Genomic DNA, 14,888 nt, shown 5'->3' on the forward strand with positions numbered 1-14,888 from the left:
TATGCGTGGAACAAATATAAATATCCCAATAACACTCGGTTCCCACTCGTCCACGCCCATGTGCAGGAAAGGAAACGATACATAAGTGATAACTTGCAGGTGGTCGGAGAAGTGCTCGTGTCAATGCCTCACACGAGCCCCCCGCATGATGATGGTGGAGAGATAGTGGAGCTGTCCCCGCCTTTAACAAGTGCATCGATGAAGTGCGTGACGAGGACCTCATCCGAGGTGGGCGCAGTCCACCCCACTGTCGTGATCGTCAGATCAGGCGTGGATTTATCAGTTCCTTCTTTCTCTTTCTCCATACCTTAGCTTCTCCATCATGTTCCTATCAACTTATACCCACCATTCTTATCATTGAGTACATTCCTTGATATTAACCCACCATCTTGGCCTAGTTTAACTTGTCTTCATTTTTCTTCTCTTCACCAATTCCCATGCCTTATCCCATCAAATTCATCCAATTTCACACTTCATATCCACCCCTTTCACTTTACCAATCAACATACTCTTGCGCCGATCAAATCACACACTTTTGTTTATCTGTGTTGTTTCACCTTACCCACTCTTCATTTGAATCCACTTGAGGAGCGCTAGTGCAACGTCAATCAAGGCTGTTCAACATCAAGATATTCAATCTATTGGCTCCCATCTCTGAGGTACCTTGAGACATCTTAACTTTTGAGATAGTTCTGGTTCATGATAATGATTAATTTGCTCCAGTGATAGTTACTTTAAAAATCTGGTGTTAAACATTAGGTGACATGTTAAACATCATATTTCCATTGGTTTATACATCAAAGTATTACCAGTGTTTTGTTGAATATATAATCTATTTACGTAGTCCCTTTCCCTTGGATTAAACTGAATTCGGATCGCCCTCAAGGAACACATAATTAACAATATATTTGCACTAGTTTATTAAATTCACTAATCCATTTTCGTGTCCAACATCAGAGAGTCAGAAACTACAAGAAACAAATATATGGATGAAAGAGAGAGAGAGCGATAGAGAGCTGGGGGCCTAGTCCGAGAATCAAAAAACAGACTCTATTCTTGTTAATCATGGGATTTAAGAAATGAAATGCACTTATAATCATAAGAAAATCAGTTTAAGGAGGTCATTAATCGTGGGTAGGTTTTGACAGTCCCAGTCCGGTCTGGTTTTCTGGCATGGACATAAACCTTACCTGAGGTTTGGCCACGTTCCGGTCCGATCTTGTTTGGTCCTGGTCCGGTCCGATACGGTGGGTGGCGATGGCGTTGTGTGCGCGGAGCAGCGGCGATGAGTGCTTGGGGGGCCGAAGGGGAGGACGACGGGTAGGGGGATAGGGAGTGTGTGAAACACAGTCCTGTCCCGTCTGGTTTCTTGGCATGGACCTAAACCTTACCTGAAGTTAGATCCAGTTTCGGTCTGGTCTTGTTCGGTCAGGACCAAAATGTCAAAGCCTATTCGCGGGTGGGGTAGATGCCTTATATTTAACGCCTGATGGGGGGCAGTGCGATCTTCTCCAACCATTCTAAGTTATCTTAAGAGCACGTTCAAAAGGGGAAACGGGAGGTTGCTTGCACAGCAGAACATGACGGACGCTTCTGCTCCAGCGATCACCGCCGCTGCTCTCTTTCTCGGGCTTCTCTTTCTCTGGATATTCCTCAGGCGGAGAACCCAGAAGAAGAATAAAAGATACGCCCCTCTATTTGGCTTCACCACAAGTTTGATCTTTCACTTCCCCAGATTCCACGATTACATAGCCGATCAAGCCAGGAGGTCAAAATGCTTTAGACTGCTCCATATCGGCCAGAGCTACGTTTACTTGGCCGACCCCCGCGACGTCGAGCATATTCTAAGCACGAATTTTGGCAATTACGGCAAGGTGAGATCAAGCTAACTATTTGCGATCCCTTTTCTTTGATTTTAGAGGTCATATAACCCTTCCTTTGTGCAGGGGTGGTCCAATCAAGAGTACATCGGTGATCTCCTCGGTGATGGGATCTTCGCTGCAGACGGCGACTCGTGGCGGCAGCAGAGGAAGTTCGCAAGCCATGAATTCACTACGAGGAATTTAAGGGACTTCAGCAGCCTCATCTTCAAGCGCAGCGCTATAACACTAGCTGAGGCTATCTCAAAGGCGGCGAGCGAAAAAAAACCTCTAGACATTCAGGTAAGTTGCGATCTCACGCCTTAACTTTCCGATTCATCTAATCGAATACACCGTCTTGCCGCAGGACTTGTTGATGAAGGCTACAATGGATTCCATCTTCAAAATTGCGTTTGGCGTCGACCTCAACACCCTCGGCGAGGCAACCGAAGAAAGCGCGCGATTCTCAAAGGCCTTCGACCACTGCAGCGAACAGGTCTTCTGGCGCTACGTCGATGTCACTTGGAAGATCAAGAGAGCGCTGAACGTAGGAGGGGAGGCCGCTCTGAGGAAAAACATAAGAGTGGTAGATGATTTCGTGTACAAGATTATCGAGCAAAAGATTGAACAGATGAACAGAGACAGGGCCGATCTGGAGGTGGTTCTACTTATCCCACATCGCCATGCACGTAACTACTCCGCATGGACGGATGGCTCTCGTTCATCAGTCATCCGCCCTTACCTCGGAACGAAACGACGGGTTCTGTGCTGGATGACTGACCGAATTGCCGTTCCGTTCCGTTTCGTCTGTTCTAGTCCATCGTGCGTAGTCCGTCTGCGAGGCTAACCCATAACCATGACCTTGCAGACGAGGAAGGACGACTTGCTGTCTAGATTCCTTGTGGAAAGGGAGAAGTCGCCGGAAATTATCACCAGGACGTACTTGAGAGATATCATTCTGAATATGGTGATCGCAGGCAAGGACACGACGGCAAGCGCTCTATCTTGGTTCATCTACAGGATGTGCAAGCAACCAGATGTTCAGACGAAGGTCGCGGAGGAGCTGGATTGCTCTATTCCGGAAAGCTCCTCCGGGTCATCAATGGCGGAGTTCGCTGATAAGATTGGATCTCTCGACACCCTGCCGTATCTCCATGCAGCGCTGAACGAGACCCTGCGCCTCCACCCCCCTGTGCCGGAGGTGCTGCTCAATTCCACAACCATTCTTCCCGTTGCGAGATATTACAGATTTTCCTCGGCTATAGTATTACTATTCGAAAGATATTACCATTATAACTCTTCAAAACAATAATTCTCATTTGAATTCGTAGCCGTTGAAGCGGTTTTTCTGGACAAATTCAGAATCGTATCCATTTTATATGGACTAATATGTCGTATTTTATAGAATCCGTGAAAATTTGGCGTTGGATATGTGACTTTAGGACCCGAAGATGTGCTTCTCTGATGATACGCTGCCAAGCGGGTACGACGTCAACGCCGGAGATATTATAATCTATACGCCTTACGGCATGGGAAGGTTGGAGGAGTTGTGGGGCGCGGACGCGCAGTATTTTCGGCCCGAGAGGTGGCTGGACGAGGACGGCACTCTCCGCCATGAAAGTCCCTTCAAGTTCACCGCTTTTCAGGTGAAATCATCTCCCACGTTTAAGTTTTCTTTTGTGCCCGTATTGGTCTAATTGAAAATGGAATGGACAGGCGGGCCCTCGAATTTGCATTGGTAAGGAATTTGCGTACAGGCAGATGACGATTTTTGTAGCCGTTCTTCTCCATTTCTTTGAGTTTGAGATAGTTGACCACGGGGAGGACATCCGCTACCGGACCATGATGACGCTTCATATCAAGGGGCTGCGCGTGCTAGCCAAACCAAGGGATGTTAAGGCAAACATCAAAATTTAAGCCGTGTTTGTCGAGACGAGTGCTCTGCTTCATTTCTGAAGGATATAATCGTCGTCGATATCAAATGGGTTTTTTGTTATTCTGAGCATGACTGTGAAGCCCGATAATATAAGAAAAGGGTACTTCGGTGACTCTCGGGTTCTTGAAGAAGGATGGATGTAAATAAATACACAATTTTGAATTAAATAAGTGTTATTTTGAACAAATAACTGGTTTACCGCATGTTCATGTGAGAATATTGGGATAGAATCCCTGCTGCCACACCTTGTCAGAACGAAGAGAATGCTGATGGGAGAGAAGGTAAGGAGGAAGATAAGAGAACCCAAAAAGGAAATCCTCGTTCTCTTTTCATCAGTTCAAGATGGTTCCTTTTAACTAAGGAACATGAAGCAGGAAAAGCAAGAGCGACCCGAGCCACGACACAATATCGTCAACGCCGAGCCAACACGACACGTCAACATCGTCACCTGTTGTCCATGCTGCCATCCTGACCCGATGCCCGTGTTCATATTGTCTTCGGTACCTCCTCGCACCGTCTGGCCGGTCGCAACACCATCACCACACCTGGTGTTAGATGGTTAATCTGGATTCAGTTAAATTAGGGATTTAGTTTTTGAACAAGTTCAAGGAATAAAGCAAGTCAACAGGGATCACTGGTTTATAGGAAGATGTAGAAGCAAGAGCATGTTTTAAGGAGCAGAAGACCAGGTTTCCTGGAAGACCAAGTACATGGACAGGTGTCTGGCCATGCCTTGTTTAAATCCATAGGCAGTTATAGCATGTAGTGTGCATCAACCGGTTCCTTCCTCTCTCTGTGCGAGATCAAGAGAGTGAAATCTTAAAATTTTTTCCTTTGTGTGAGATCAAGAGAGTCAGTGCCTGAGCTTCCCCTCTGTGTGAGTTGATGAAGTGAGAGAGCTAGGTTCCAACACCTGGCTCATCAGCACAGAGTCAGTGTCGACCACACGACCTCTAATCCAACTCATGTTCCTCCACTCCCCACTGCTGTCAACACTGTTAAGGAGATAAGCTAAAGCTTGTTCAAGAGAATACCTGAAGGTCCGGCAACGATCAGTTGCGTTTGGAAACGGACATGAAACGGTCAGTTGTTACATGTAGAGGCTATAAATAACTCTTCACTGCACTTGTCATTGAAGGATTTTCTTACCCAAATATGTCTCCCAGGGCCGCGGCTCCGCCCGTCGCCCTGTCCATCCTCTTATCCCTGTCTAACGTCCCCTCGTCGCGCTTGCTAGCGTCGAAGGTCCACTCTTTCCCTATTTGGTGATTAGAATTATTAGAATTGTTGGCAGAATTATTAGAATTATTAGAATTGGTTAGTAAGATAGGCTCAGGTCTTCTTGTGGTCGATCAATTCGGATTTTGAACTTGGAGCTTTGTTTTCACCGCAGTGCTGGTAAGACAGTCTTCCCCCCCTCAATTGAGGAAAAGGCAAACCATCATTGAGTTTTTTGATCTTGAAAGTCCGATCCCATTATGTGATTCTATTTTTTTGTTTTAATCCATTCTCGTAGTTACTCTTTTGCCAAACCCACCAACTACTACCCTAGCCCATCCTGCATCAGAAAAAACCCAACGTCTTCCAACTTGATGTGGTTCCCCACTGATGGTTCGCACTGCCAGCTTCACACACAGCTCCACGAATTTCAGTCATTCTTGAGTTTTCAAAAACATATCTCATAAGCTTGAAAAATGTGGTTAATGTGGGTTTTCAAACTTACTAATAATATTTGTTTTATCCCTTAGTGCTTAAGTAAGAGGTCAAACCCAAGGGAGACAGTGGTGATATTCAATTTTGATAGAATAAGGGTAGAGAAATCAAAATTTTGGTGGTAGGATTCTTATCTACTTGGGAGATGGTAAAGTCTTGTAAATTTGAAGTAAAATGTCAACCCTTGCAATTTCAAGTGCAACCAAATTACGCTAGGTGATTTATCAACAGAGACTTGAAATCACCTAATTGTTAAATTTCTGATATTATTACTTAGAAATTCTTTGTAAGCTTTGCCAAGTAACCCCCTCCCAACTTGAATTGACCATACATCAACTGAATTTCGTTCAGAATTTTGCAATTTGAATAAATTCTAATCATTAACTTGTGTTTCTTTTTTTTTTTTTAAATGTAAATCTGTAATAGAAGTAGAAAATCGACTAAAAATTTTATTTGACTAAAAAAACTTAGTTGGATTGAATATTTTTTTTGATTTCTGAATGAATTGGAATGGCTAGTTATACGATGATTACATTCCACTGATTTGCTCTAGTTTGTTTATCACAAGTTTCACTTGGTTATCTATTAATCAAAGCTTTCTATCCATATATATATATGGGGAATCCAAATTAATGAAAAAATTGTTGGTAAGCACCTTATGTAGCAAATCTTGATTAAGAGTTGCAAATTAAAGTCCTCATGGTCTTAATTTGGGTTGATAAGGGTTTTAACTCGTAGAGAGATGCTTAATCATCCATTGATGAGCCTAAGACAATCGATTAATCCAAAGAAATTTGAAAATTAAAAGCCTTAAGATCAGAAATTCAGAAGAAAATATGAAGTCATAGTAATCTATAAAATTGACTGAATTAAAAAGCAAAATGACTGTAAACTGAATTCTAGCTAAGTCTAGGAATACCGGGAGTAGAATTGGAGTCGAATTGGGAGGATTCCCCGCAACAAACCATGAGCTATTCCAATAATCTTCATGTCAAATTGGGGATGAACTGCGGTTCGGATTGACAAAATTACGGTCCAATCTCGGCTCTAGTTTGCTCCAGGGTGTTCTTGAGTCAGAGGGGGGTCTAGATGACCTCTCCTCTTGCTTAATGATCAAGAATGCCCCCTAATTTCCCATTTTCCTAATTTTTTTGCTGCAGAATCAGAAGAACATGTTCTTCCCATTTTATTACTAATGGATCTTCTTTGCTTTGTATGCAGGTGAAATGGAGTGTCGAGATAGCTCCACATGGCATGTTGGAACACCGAGCATCGTGCGCTTGGAGCTACGTATGTATGCTTCGCATGCGTGGACTTCATGGTGAGTCTGAAGATCTGCGCCGTGATTGGTCCACGCATGCTACACACCGGTTTAACTCATTGGGTCGCACACAGCGAGTTAAATCGTTTCTGATTGGTCTGTGCCGTGTACACCATTGAGCACGTGCATGTCACGCACCGGCGCTCCCGACTTGCTTCTGATTGGCCAGCACGCCTCTTTGTGTGTTTTTCAGCGCATTTAACACCCGAATAGAGCTTAAACTCGCCCGATAAGGGCTAGTATCATAAAAAAACAAAATTTTGTTTTAAAACAACTGAAATAAATTGTTAAATCCATTTATTAATGCATAAAAAATGCTTTATTAATTTCTAAAATAAGTTTTATTGTTAAGCTCTTTTTATTTATAGAAATAGGTCAATTAAAAAAATTTAATTTCTTATAAAAACATTCAATTATAAAATGTTTAAAATGTATTAATTGACCTAATTATTCATTAGAAGTATTGTTTCTCTTGAAAATTAAGAAAAGTCTTGTTTTAAAATAAAATCATGATAACATGCACTAAAATTTAATGTTTTGAAACGTTAAAAACCCACAAATATTATGAAATTAGCATTTTATTTGCTCTTATTTCCATGTTATCCATATCAACCAACTGATCTTCTGAGCTCACATGATGCACACTTGCTTCATGTTCTTCAATGTACTACCTGATAAGATAGAACCTTGTGTCAATGTGCTTCGAGTGGCTATGGTAGTTGGGATTCTTGCTAAGGTTAATAACTGAGATTTTCTCCACCATGAGTCTCAGAAGCTTCATGCTATCTTCTTTCATTTCCACAATCAACCTGGCCAACCGAATTTTGTGACATCCCATTTCGGTCATGGATATATACTCGGTCTAGAAGAAGAGAGACCAATGATCCTCTGTTGCTGCACGGCCCAGCTTATCATGTGTGGCCCCAGGAAAAATTTCATACCATTGGTGTTCTTAAGGTCATGAGGATCTCTAGTGTGGTCACTATCGAAATAGTCAACCAACTCTTCTTCTCTGCCTGCTTTCTCATAGCATAGACAAAAGTCTATTGTCCCTTGATATACCTCAAGACCCTCTCCACCACCATCAAGTGTTCAACAATCAGTCTCTCCATATGCCTACTTAAAATTGCAACATAATAATTTAAGTCAACCTGGGATGAGTAAAATACCTGAGGCTACCAATCAACCTCATCTACTCTAAGGAGTAAGCAAGAGGGAACGAGCCTTCTAGGGTAAATTTCTGCCAAATGTCTAGGGGTGTATGGAATGGGTTGTAATTTACCATCCCGCTCTACTGAAAAATCTTCATAGCATGAGCTTTATGACTCAATTTTATCTGCCCATCTAACTGAATCACTTCTATGCTCAAGTAAGAGCCGAGGATTCCCAAGTTGCTATTGTCAGACATATCCATCATCTTGACCATGAATGCCTAGATACGACAACTCTCAAGATCAAATCATTAACATACACTCCCACACAAGAAAGTGCACATCAGCTTTAATCTTCAAACAAACTACATGCTCTTGGACATTCTTGTAAAGTTAAGGACATAAAAAAATTATCCAGGCTGGCACACCATGCTTGTCTTAGGCCATATAAGTTCTTCAACTTGAGTACCATGTTTACTTTGCCACTTTTTATGAATCCCTCTAATTGCTTTACATGGACTTATTCCTTTACATAGAAAGGCTGATTTGACATCAAGATGATGCAAGTCCCATTCTCCTTGTGCTGCTAGAGCCACAAAATCACTGACCGTATGATTTCTTGTATCTATTGCAAAAGCCTCCTCAATGTCTACTCCAAGCTTTTGGACATAGCCCATTTTGACAAGCTTGGTCTTGCATCTCACCGCCACTCCTTGTGAGCTCATCTTTATTTTAAAAACCCACTTAAGGCCAATACTTTTTCAGCCTCTAGGTGGATTCACCAGCTCCCATGTTCAATTTTTCTATACGAAGTCCATCTCCGCCTTCATCACATATCTCCAAACTTCCTCCTTGGTAATACTTCCAAATTTACGGTTTTAATGTTGTTTTTTCAATCTAGACTTAATTAACAATATTACGAAAAGTCCCACAGAAATAATATATAGTCAATATAGGGCAATTAAGGGGACGAACCACGAAGAGGCAGAAATTTAATTTCAGAATTTTTCTTAAGCTTGGAATGAAAGAAATGAATTTAAAATTGAGAAATATAATTTCTGATATTTTTTGAAATTTTAGTAATTTATATAATTTTTTATGATTTAAATTTAAGCATAAACACAAATGAAAACACTTAAAAATTTTCATACTAATTTTCCGAAATCTACTTAACACTATGAAAAAAGTATATTCGTGCACATTTATATGGAATTAAATTTACAATTAAAACCACTAGAAATTAAAAAATGGAAGTAGAGATTTTTTTAATTTTTTAAAATGCTAAAATTTTTAGAACTTGATTAGATTAATTTAGAGAACTTTTATGATTTTGTTTATAAATTTTAAATGCATAAAAAAATTTGGAAGGGTATGATTCTATTCGGACCAATTCGAACCAGTCAAATAGCTCCCGGACTTGGACAAAATTTGGCAAATTCCTCTACAAAGGGAGCGCCTCTGTGCCAGACGGGCAAGCAACTGCGCAGGCATGCGACTGACAAGCAAAGGTGCAAAGGCGCACTTATGCAGCGCACACCACCGCACTATTTCAAACTGTTAAAAAATGATTTTTTTAATGTGATTTTTTTAAGACACGGAGTTGGGAATGATGGACCATGGGAATGATGGACCATCTGTAGAGAGAAATCTGAAATATTTTGGAGAGAAAGGAACAGGACTAGAGAGAGAAAGTGGTTGTAATGTGGAGATAGAGGGTGAAAATAAATAATGGAGTAAAAGGAGTTTGAAATGGAACAGCTACCAGACTTTGCCACAATTTGACTACTTCCTGTGTAGAGGGAGAACTTCTGAGCCCAGTGGGCATGCCGCTGTGCACGAGCATGACCGACACACAAAAGGCGCACACACGCGTAAAGCACACACCTCTGCACCATATTGGCCGCAATGGGAAAATACAATTTCAAACTGTTCAAAAATATCTCTTCAATGCAATTTTTTTGAGAGAAAAAGTTGAGAATGATGGAGGGTCTAGAGAGAGATGTGAAATATTTTGGAGAGAGAACGTAACACGATTAGAGAGAGAAAGGGGAGAAATGGACTAGGAGGGGTTTCAAGTGGAATTTGGGGTAAAAACAGAGGTATGGATGAGGTTTTAGAGAGAGAAATATGCAATTCTAGAGAGAAAGTAGGGAAAATAGGTATTTAGAGTGAGAAAGTGTTAATTTTAAAGGAGAAATGGATAGAGAATGATGGGAAAATGAAAATTTCAGTTCATAAAACCTCAATGCAAGTATACTAAGCGAAGGTCTGTACCATGAGTCTTTCTAGCTTTCCCTCTATCCAAGTGTCCTAACAACTGATCATATGCTTCTGAACCTATAGGCGAGGTCTCTTAAGAAGTGAGAAGAGGTTTTCCTTCCCATGGTATAGGCCTCAGTTCATGCATAGGTGATGTAGTATATGTCGGGGTCTGCGGGCCTTGATTTAGATGAATAACTCAAAATGATCCACAGCGAAAGAGTTATCACGGATCATAATTGGTATCAACAAATCACCTCAACGTGGATCGCATCTGTGATTCCTTTGATCCTCAAACGATTCGTGTGGAGCTGCTCTTGTATGAAGCCTCTAGAAGTATCCTAGTGGTCATTGGCACATTGAGTCTTCTCGTTCAGGTTGACGAGCTCTATTTAGCCTCTGTTGCCATCATTACATCATCTCGACCGCATCTAGAATGCAGAGGAGACACGGAGAGAAGGGAAAAGAAGGGGAAGGCCCCTATTTATACCAAATGAGTATTTTTCATAATAAGACCTAAAATTGAAGTATATATTTTGATGTTTAAAATACCATTCACATGTTACTCTCTACGCTAATGTACTAGTCTAATTAACGACTTTAGTGTCCCAAGAACATTTACAGGCCTTCCAATCAATAGGTTGAGTCTCTAACCTATGGGATGCCAAGCTACACTTCATGTTCTAGAAGATACAACGAATTGTGTATCGACTTATTTATGGAACCTGATCATCATCGATTATCATGTATGTATAGTCCCTCATCCACTTGATGCTCCTAGGACCACCTAGGGTATGGTCAACTATCAAACCCTAATTTTTCATATGAGTTACTACTGATGCCTTTGGAAATCATCGGAGAACTCTTCTCTAAATTTTCACTACCTTAGCCAAGGACTTCATCACATCATCTTCCTTGAGTCATCTCGTCTTATATCGAGGGTGGAGAATCCCATCTTGATCACTCAATCATCTTCCTCAACTTCTTGATACACCCGAACTAAGAGTGTTTAGAATCCCATGATTATAGACTTTTAGGTCACAATAAAAGTATAACTTCCCGTACACAAGACGTCTTTGACATCTCAGGTCTAAGGACTAGTTACACAACTATGACGTGAATCGACCCGATTGACAGTTTGGTATAATACTATTCAAGGATTCATGTGGACAAATTCAGTAGATGTTTTGCAATAAAGAGCACTAAATATCTATTCTTAGAGTCTCCACACTTATGGCTTTGGGAACGACCATACTCATCATATGAGTGAGGTTAGATAGTGCTATTTATCAATATACTTTTATGCCCTTCTGATGCCAGACAGAATCGGTGTCATCCTCTAGACGGGTATCTGAGACGATGCTCTGATATGAATTTGATGCCGAACCTTGTCAAGGACGTTGTGTGGTTGGCACCGAGTGTGATGGCTTAGTACCAAAATAGATAGTGGTATCGAACATCGATGGTGTCGTCGTCTGACAGATAAACCCTAAACAGGTGGATGTAACTACGATGTGGAGAATGAATCTCCTACGTGTCATACATGCATGCTCCGACTCGAGGGAGGCATCGAGCTCTAAGCTTGGACGAACTTGTCGGGTGACAGTGACGCTGGCCTCTCAAACCTCGTTAGAGCGACGAAGATGCCTATAGCTGAACAGAATCAATCCGTACGGCTTGCACGTAATCGACATACTCATCCATACTTGTAAGACACTCACTTATGTTGTAGTTTCTCTCAATTACCACTCTCACCTACCTTGCTCGAGCGCGGTGGAGTCAAGACGAAACTATACTTCAAAGTTGCAAAGGATAATTAAACGAGCAAGGTAGAGGATGGCATACCTCTACGGCGTGGGGCTCATCGTGTAGAGTCGTTGACAATCATGGAGGTTGGAGCGGGTGTGATGGAGAGGTGCCGGAGAGCAAACAACGGCTCGACTGGCGATGCGGCGTAGGAGCTATCACGGGGAGGGTCGGAAGAGAGGAGAGCGAGGGTGTAGCCTGAGGCACACAGCTCAAGCGTCAGCTAAGCCCGCCAGCATGACCGTTCCATGGATTGTTGTAGTTGAGTGAGAGCGGTTGAGGTGAGCTTGTGGCTTGCCGATGGAATGACACGATGAAGTGCTGGGTGTGGCTTAGCTCAGGGGAACCACTCCAACAGTTGGGGGCCAGGAAGAGTTGTCAGCGTGCTAGTGATATATACGGCATCCAGGGACGGCGGTGTACGATGATTTCAACGCTTGACGAGAGGAGGTGTGGAAGCCAATTTCCTCTAGTCCGGGCTGTAGATCAGTGCTGGGATATGGGCACTGCTAGGCTAGTACCTAGCCGAGTTCCTGCGTTTGGCTGAACGACATGATCATGGCCGTTAGCAATAAACGGTGGCCGTGGTGGCACGGCGTAGATCGGCTGATTGCAAGGCAGATAGAGGGATGGATCAGGCACTTCCCTCGTTAACCGTCCACCTATTCAGTAGTGGTCTTAGAAGAACCCCCACAAGTGGACGTAGCAGCCCCCCCGTCGGCGTTCGTAGCCCAATCGTTGCTGGAGATTGCTGTGGGAGTCCACAGGCTCATGTCTGAGTGGCAATCCAAGGTGATGGTCAAGATTCTGCCGTGCAGGATTTCTCAAATTTCCTCTGTGGGACATATAGGTAGGTTCATGTCTCAATGGTGAACAGGAATCTCATAGTGATCTCAACAGCGAGGGATCTCAATGGGGAGATCTCACGGCGAGGGAGAATTTGCCGCTTCCCCAATTTTCAACTATGCGTGGGAATCCAACGGTAACCTCAAAAGCAATGGATCCTTATGGGGAGATCTCAACGGCGAGGGAGAAATACCGCATTCTCCAATTGCCACGATCTCAACTGTGCGTAGGGAATTTCCGATGGCGAGAGAGAATTGGCAGCTGATGATGGCCGGTGGGTTTTTGGAAGAACCAGACCTTGTTTCTCCTGTGCGATCTGCTCAGGCTCCTTCACCCTCTCTTCTCCTTCCTCTTTCCCTCCTTGTTCTTCTTCTAAAGAGGGTTGACACCAAGAGAGAAATGCAACACGATACTTCTTTTTTTCTTCCTGGTTTCCGTCTTAGGGTGCCCCCCTCTTCCCTTATCAAGGGGAAGGTCAAATGGGCCCCTAAGTGGGTCAATAAGGGGAACATTGGGTCCATTAGGGGGCCCTTATATTAAAACATGAAAGAAAAGGGGAAAGGACTAGAGGCCCCTTCCTATGATGACAAAAACAGACATATGTGATGTGTTGCAAATGCAACGAAAATAAAATGACGAAGACAAAAAATCACAAAATACGACTAGGAAGAAGACAAAAATCAAAATGCGATAACAAACATGCTTTCACCCGGCGGTGGACGACAGTGGCGGGCGGTGCGGACGGCATCATCGACTGTTTGAGATGGTGTGCGCCATCACCTTCTCTACTATCAATGAACAGGAATGTTTTGGACATATGCTTAACTACTAGTGATCTTTGTCTCATGATATCATCATAATTCATTAAGTCTGATCATGTATTCATGGACTTCATTTTTAGTATCGCGCACGCACTATAATGAATATGTTCTATTAAGGAACATGAAATGAGATATAGAATGTGTGACTGGCTTGCTAGCCACATATATTTTCCTTTAATATCAACTAGTATTATCACATTCACCTGATCCTCACAATCAGCCGTTAACATTAGAAAATCACGAGAGAGTGAGATACCTCGCTTATTCTTCACCTCAGCAATGTCCTGTTTGGCATCTTCTTCAAAGGTAATATTCCTACTTACATGCACATTTCCGCCCCCACGGTCATAGCATTGATAAGCTTTAGACCCAATTTAATGGCTGATAAAGACCATAGGATTGTTTTTGTCATCCAACTTGCTTAAGTGCACTCCTAGCAGTTTCACATGAGCTCAGCAGCCAAAGGCTCTAAGATGCCGAACCTTAGGCTTTGAACCCATCCAGTCTCCATAAGGTGTAGGCTTCAAGTTGGAGCTCAATTCATGAGGTATCAACAATGCTTACTGCCTAGCCCCATAACCCTTTGGACAGACTTTTTCCATTCAACATATACCTGACCATGGACATAACTGTTCAATTCCTCTTCTAACTGTCACCATTTTTTTGTGGAAAGTATGGGGCCGTCAACTGTCCCTTTATCCCATGCTTATCACAATAAGCTGTAAATTATGTTGAATCAAACTCTCCCCTAATCAGTCCTGAGTACTCTCACCTCCACATTTTTCATGAACTTTCAATGTCCTTAAACTTCATGAAATCAATAAAAAAAATCAATATAAAATAAAATAAGAATTATCGCCCCAAGTCGATGGAGTGATTGGACAGCACAAGTCAATGCACAACAACTCAAATGGTCATGGGTTTATATGTTGATGAAGATCAAAATGGAGCTCTCAAATGATTGTGTCCTTATGTAACTTTGAGACAACTGGCCAGGAGACAACAAAAAGGGTAATCCCTCGACTATCTCTGAATCAGCTAACAATTTTACTTACTAGTGGTTGAGATGCCCATAGCATTCATGGGTTTTCAGCAAAATCATCAAAAAAACTAAACAACCTCTAACAATGTTTAGCTTCAACGTATACAATGGAGTATTTGTCTTTTTCACTTGAG

At 42.3% G+C, this 14,888-nt stretch overlaps 1 protein-coding gene across 2 annotated transcripts; it reads left to right on the forward strand.

Annotated features, from left to right (window-relative positions):
- Positions 1-1,502: 1,502 nt before the first annotated feature.
- On the forward strand, positions 1,503-3,985 carry LOC144716687 (cytochrome P450 704C1-like). 2 transcript variants are annotated; one of them, XM_078591895.1, is made up of 6 exons: positions 1,503-1,874; positions 1,947-2,162; positions 2,227-2,544; positions 2,728-3,060; positions 3,302-3,505; positions 3,576-3,985. In XM_078591895.1, the coding sequence occupies exons 1-6, from the start codon at positions 1,581-1,583 to the stop codon at positions 3,774-3,776; spliced, it is 1,566 nt and encodes a 521-aa protein (XP_078448021.1). In that variant the 5' UTR covers positions 1,503-1,580; the 3' UTR covers positions 3,777-3,985. The 2 variants fall into 2 exon arrangements, with proteins under 2 accessions (XP_078448021.1, XP_078448022.1); XM_078591896.1 differs by having other exon boundaries at positions 1,504-1,874; positions 2,227-2,517.
- The last annotated feature ends 10,903 nt before the right edge of the window (positions 3,986-14,888 follow it).

Source organism: Wolffia australiana, chromosome 2 (genome assembly GCF_029677425.1).
Source record: "Wolffia australiana isolate 7733 chromosome 2, ASM2967742v1".
Lineage (NCBI taxonomy): Eukaryota > Viridiplantae > Streptophyta > Magnoliopsida > Alismatales > Araceae > Wolffia > Wolffia australiana.